Source organism: Mandrillus leucophaeus, unplaced genomic scaffold (genome assembly GCF_000951045.1).
Source record: "Mandrillus leucophaeus isolate KB7577 unplaced genomic scaffold, Mleu.le_1.0 Scaffold20, whole genome shotgun sequence".
Lineage (NCBI taxonomy): Eukaryota > Metazoa > Chordata > Mammalia > Primates > Cercopithecidae > Mandrillus > Mandrillus leucophaeus.
The window spans coordinates 1972225-1978635 of record NW_012102032.1 but is presented as its reverse complement, the minus strand read 5'-3'; the positions used below and the strand labels follow the sequence as shown (position 1 = coordinate 1978635).

The following is a 6411-nucleotide window of genomic DNA, read 5'->3' as shown; positions in this document are numbered from 1 at the left end:
CACGCCCGGCTAATTTTTTTTTTAGAGAGGGGGTTTCACCATGTTAGCCAGGATGGTCTCGATCTCCTGACCTTGTGATCTGCCCGCCTCGGCCTCCCAAAGTGCTGGGATTACAGGCATGAGCCACCGTGCCCGGCCGATTTTTCTTATTTTTATAGCTTTGTTACATGTTGTGTAGATTCCATAGTTTTTCGGCCAGTATCCTATGTCTGACCATTTAGGCTGTTTCCAGTGTTTCACTTTCACAGATAATGTTGCAACCAATAACCTGTGTATTTGCTTTCCATATTACTTATGGAGGTGTACCATCGGGGTAACTTCCTGGAACTTATACCTGGCATGTCTAAAACAGGGCATCATTCTCCCAAAACTTTTTCACTTTCATTTGCCGATACTGAATGGCACCATTATCTATCCTATTATGCAGAAATAAAGGTATCATCATTTCTTCTCATATCTAGTTTGTCAGCATATGCAAATTATGTATTAGCCTTTCATTTTTTTCTATCTTCATTTTCTTACAGATCTTCTTAGTTGGTTTATTATACTAGCCTCCTAACTAGTCTCATTTCTTTCCTAATACTCCCTACTGCTGCTAGATGTGTCTTTCATAAAGCCAAAGGTTTGTTCATTTCACCCAGACCTTCCTTTGCCCAGACCTTCCATTTCCTGGCCTCTACCTACTTCTCTAGCCTAATCGCTAACTACTTCTAACCATACTGAACTACTTGCATATTCCCCAGACATATCCTGTTCTATCAAGCCTCTTTTGCACTGGAATGCCTTTTTTTTACCTTGTACTTTTTTTTTTTTTTTTTACCATTTTTGTGGAGAATGGGGTCACGCTTGTTACCAGGCAGATCTTCAACTCCTGGGCTCAAGCGATCCTCCTGCCTCTGCCCACTTAAGTGCTGGGATTATAGACATGAGCCACCGCGTCCAGGCCACATTTCATTTTAATAATTTTCAAGCAAGATTTTTTGGTAGGTCAGATGTAGTTCCCCTGTTTACCCTTACCATCCTGCGCTTACCTACATTGACTTGCCTTTTTTTCCCTGAGACTTTGGGCTCCTGTTGACTTTTGGGCTCCTATGGACAGGGCATTCTTTCTATTCTGCTTTCTTGGCACAGCCTGGAGCATGGTAGATACTTAGTCGTTTGTGAATATATGAACAAACTTGATCTGATTACAGATTTCTTTTTAAAAAAGTCTCTTTAGGTAATTCATTTACATGTTCACTGCAAAAAATCCAAAGTGCACAGAGGCATATATAAAGTGAACATTTTCCATTACCCCATCTCAGTTTCTAGTGGGAACTATGGTTAATAGTTCAGTATTGGCAAGAAAAACACAAAATAGATTTTCCAGTTACTATAGAATAAAAATGTTCACTACTTTGTTCTTATAGATCATCTCTTTTCCTTTAGGCAATGATAGTAAGAAATGCTAAAGATACAGCTCATACAAAAGCAGAACGGAATATTCTGGAGGAAGTAAAGCATCCCTTCATCGTGGATTTAATTTATGCCTTTCAGACTGGTGGAAAACTCTACCTCATCCTTGAGTATCTCAGTGGTCAGTACACAGAGTTTGGTGTAATTATTTGCATTGACTCCAGAAACTGGGTCAAAATGTTATTTTTCAATGGAAAAATACTTTTTCCCATTATGATTAAATAGTACTTAAAATTGATGAGTACACTGAAGGACAAAATTCAGATGTGACCACGTTTCTATTGGCAGACAAATATGGAGGAAACTAAAGATTTTTTTTTCCCTCATCTGTAAAATTTTATTTTAATTCCTTTGTAATCAGTCACTTAACAGAAAAACAAATACCTAAGTGATGCAGAGCCATCAAATTGTACTGGGGTAAGATACTGTAATTTAAATCATTGGTAGAATTATTTAACATACTGACTATTTTTGGAATTGGATCTTTAAACAAGACTTTTTAGTTTAATGTAGCCTTAGTGATGGGGTATGTAGCTTACAGTGGAGATCATCCACATTTCCCAGGGCCTACCACCTCGTAGGAACTTGTTGCTTCTGTATCATTTCTAGATGACAGGTATCTATTTCTTTTTTTTTTTTTTTTTTGAGACGGAGTTTTGCTCTTGTTGCCCAGGCTGGAGTGCAATGGTGTGATCTTGGCTCACTGCAGCCTCCACCTCCCAGGTTCAAGCGATTCTTCTTCCTCAGCCTCCTGAGTAGCTGGGATTGCAGGCATGTGCCACCACGCCCGGCTAATTTTAAGTAAAGATGGGGTTTCGCCATATTGGTCAGGCTGGTCTCGAACTCCCGACTTCAGGTGATCCACCTGACTTAGCCTCCCAAAGTGCTGGGATTACAGGTGTGAGCCCCTGTGCCTGGCCACAGGTATCTATTTCTAGCAAACACAGTGTAGTTCTCTGAGAAAGATTTTGCAGTAACATGTAACATGGAACAGAAAGCTGCAGAATGTAGTAACTTTTTTGTGACTATTGCTGTTGGAAAAACTTTTTTTGTTTGTTTTTTGAAGGTGGAGTTTCACTCTTCTCGCCCAGGATGGAGTGCAGAGGCGTGATCTCAGCTCACCGCAACTTCCGCCTCCCAGGTTCAAGCAATTCTCCTGCCTCAGCCTCCCAATTAGCTGGGACTACAGGCATGCGCCACCACACCTGGCTATTTTTTTGTATTTTTAGTAGAGCCAAGCGTTCACTATGTTGGCCAGGCTGGTTTTGAACTCCTGATCTCAGGTGATCTGCCCGCCTTGGCCTCCCAGAGTGCTGGGATTACAAGTGTGAGCCACCATGCCTGCCTGGAAAAACTTTATTTTGACATAATTTCATACTTAACACAAAAAGTTTTAAGAGTAGTATAAAGAATTCCTGTGCCAGGCTCAGTGGTTCATGCTTGTAATCCTAGCAGTTTGGGAGGCCAAGGAGGGCAGATAATGAGGTCAGGAGTTTGAGACCAGTCGGGCCAACATAGTGAAACCCTGTCTGTACTAAAAATAGAAAAACTAGCCGGCATGGTGGTGTGCTCCTGTAATCCCAGCTACTTGGGAGGCTGAGGCAGGAGAATTGCTTGAACCTGGGAGGCAGAGGTTGTGGTGAGCTGAGATCGCACCACTGTACTCCAACCTGGGCAACACAGCGAGACTCAGTCACACACACACACACTCTCTCAAAGAATTCCTATATATTTCTCACCTAGATTCCCCAAATGTTACCATTTCATCACATTTATTTTGTTGTATCTGTCTATAGATATGTATATATGTATATACATATATATACACATGCATGCATACATAATTTTTTTGAACTGTTTAAGAGAGTGTTACAGACATGATTTCCCTTTACCCCTAAAATTTCAGTGTATGTTTTATTTATTTTTTATTTTTTGAGATGGAGTCTCACTCTGTCGCCCAGACTGGAGTGCAATGGCGCAATCTTGGGCTCACTACAACCTCCGCCTCCTGAGTAGCTGGGATTACAGGCACCCACCACCATGCCCGGCTAATTTTTAGTAGAGATGAGGTTTCACCATGTTGGCCAGGCTGGTCTCAAACTCCTGACCTCAGGTGATCCGCCCACCTCGGCCTCCCAAAGTGCTGGGATTACAGGTGTGAGCCACTGCGCCCAGCCTATTCAGTGTATATTTTCTAAAATGAAGGACAGTATCTTACATAACTATACTAAAATGATGAGAAATAGGAAATTAACATAGATGCAATTATAACTTAAAGTTTCCTTTAATCTGGAACATTTCCTCAGTCTTTCTTTGACTTTCATGATGTTGACATTTTTGATTAGTACAGGCCAGTTAGTTTGTAGAATGCTTTGGGTTTAGCTGATGTTTCCTTAGTATTAGATTCAGGTTATGCAATTTTGGCAGGACCATTGAAGTGATATTGTGTCCTCCTTAATGCTTCAGATCAAGAGGTACATGATATTTATATCTTTGTTCCATTAATTGTGATGTTAACTTTGATCACATATATAAAGTGGTGTCTGCCGATTTTTTTCCCTGGTGACATTTTTGCCTTTGTAATTAATAAGTATCTTTAGAGGAGATGCTTTGAGATTTAAATATCTTTCATCAAGCTTTCATGTTCATTTTTGTTGTTGTTGTTGTTTTTTGAGACGGAGTCTCACTCACTCTGTCGCCCAGGCTGGAGTGCAGTGGCGCGATCTCAGCTCACTGCAACCTCCGCCTCCCAGGTTCAAGTGATTCTCCTGCCTCAGCCTCCCGGGTAACTGGGATCATAGGCATGCACCACCACACCTAGCTAATTTTTTTATTTTTAGTAGAGATGACCCCTGACCTCAGATGATCTGCCCACCTTGGCCTCCCAAATTGCTGGGATTACAGGCGTGAGCCACTGCACCCGGCCCACATTCAGTTTTGACATCCATTGATTCTTGCCTGCAACAATTAATTGTGATGTTTGGCAAGTAATTTTTCTTATTCCGTCGTGCCTTCTTCATTTATTACTTGGCATTCTACTGTAATTCTACTTGGCATTCTTCTTCCCCATTTAAAAAATTTATGTATTCCTTTATTTATGTTATTATGGACTTAGGTATTCTAATATCATTCAATGTGATATAACTCTTTATTATCATTATTTATTTTGATACTCAAATTGTGCCATGTTTTTTACTAGGCCACTGCCAAGGTTCATTCTGTTTATTTAAGGGTTCTGAAAATACAAAATATGAGCATTGACTAAAATTAGTGAGGGTGATTTAATTGTAGACTGTCATTTTTCTACTTATGGGTAAAATGTTAGAGTCTTTAATCAAGATTTTTTTTTTTAACCTCAGGTCTGGAATCTACAAATATTTTAAAGTTTGTAGATATAAAACCTGGAATTCCAAGCCAGTTCTAGTTTTTAAACATATGTGTGTCACAGAAGAATAAGAATGCTACTAAAAATAGAATCCTGAGGACTTAGTTTTAAAACCTATAATTTTTAGGATCTGTTTTTCATTTTTAAGGAACTGATGTCTTTTAATTATGGTTAGAAGGAAAGCACAAACTCTTTCATTAGAAGTGGGTTGGAAATAAATATTGTTTTATTTCTAATGTTTTTTCTTTTTCTTTACAGGAGGAGAACTATTTATGCAGTTAGAAAGAGAGGGAATATTTATGGAAGACACTGCCTGGTAAGTGAACTTTTTGTGGTTGCATAGATTCAGGTAATTACAAGCAAAGCCCCATTCCCACTATGGGCATCCACATGATTCAGTAAATTGATCTGGAGCCAGTCAGTCACTCAGGACCTCAAGGGGGAGAAGTAGTTTTGGGACTGGGCAGCTATGGAGGTCACATCATTCCTTTGCCCTTAGGCTTGAGTGGAACGCTCTTCACACCAGTTGTTCCTAACAGAACCATTCTCATTGCGGCTTTCTTTCCTTGAATTGGTAAGCTGCCTGCCTTGGCTGTGGGTGAGTGTGGTTTTCCAGTGAACCTTTATGTGTGGAACAATGGAAATTATCAGAAATCATCTCCTTTTTTTTTAGGCTATTTCTCAAGGTGCAGTCTTAGGGAGGTGATAAGCCTGGGCATATCATCTGTGGATTGATTATATAGTCAGGATGGGATTTACCCTCCTATTTCTAAACATGTCATCTGCTTCAAATTAAAAATATGCACATCCTTTTGTGAAGCAACAATCTTGGGTCACAATAAATCAGTTTATCCTACACATTAATTTAATAGAAAACAACACTTAAATGTTTTTTCCTACCTTGATTACCAAAACTGCATTCCATTGTTTAATTTCAGGCCTTTTCTAACACAGAAGCTGCATTTAAGAGCCTTAGGGATGAAGTGCCCTTTTTTGGAGGAGGCTCACTGAGCCGTGTTGGAGGCTGTTTGTGGTCCTGCTGGCTGTGAAATTGCCTCAGTCCTCTAGGACACACCCTCTCCATCCTGGAGTAATCTGCAGGATTGCAACATTGTTATGCAGCCAGTATTGCAGTGCCTTGTGCTTTTCGAATCCAGACAGGGTTGATTCAGCCCTTTATTCTTTTGAGGTAGATAAATTTGAGTGTCACACAGTTTATAGTTGTGGGCTGGCTGGCAGGAGGGAGGGCAGATACTGTGGGTCTAAGCTGTCTATAAATATGTAGCTGTATTAAGTAAGGGATGAGTGGGCTTCTAAGGGTCAGGTTATAAGATCCCTTTTGAAATCAAGACTTGATCTCTGAGAATAACAAAGTTCCTATTTCCTGTGGGATTTTAAAGTTGGGTGTGGATGGGAGAAATTTGCTTTAAAATGAATGACTATTAGCTTAATTCCTACACAGACAGAACAAAACATGACCAATGGCAGTTTAGCATATTCTGGACATCTTTGCAATTTTAGCAGTATATTCTAATGGCAAAATAAAGCACTTTATAGTTTCACTAAAATGA

The 6411-nt window shown here is 39.9% G+C and overlaps 1 protein-coding gene across 4 annotated transcripts in view; it reads left to right on the top strand.

Moving 5' to 3' along the window:
* Positions 1–6411, top strand: part of RPS6KB1 (ribosomal protein S6 kinase, 70kDa, polypeptide 1) — a 73092-nt gene that overhangs the window by 47713 nt on the left and 18968 nt on the right. For all 4 annotated transcript variants that reach the window (XM_011979167.1, XM_011979165.1, XM_011979164.1 and 1 more), the window contains 2 exons: positions 1429–1576; positions 5099–5156. In XM_011979167.1, the coding sequence (XP_011834557.1) occupies positions 1429–1576; positions 5099–5156 (206 nt within the window). The remainder of the gene's footprint in view (positions 1–1428; positions 1577–5098; positions 5157–6411) is intronic.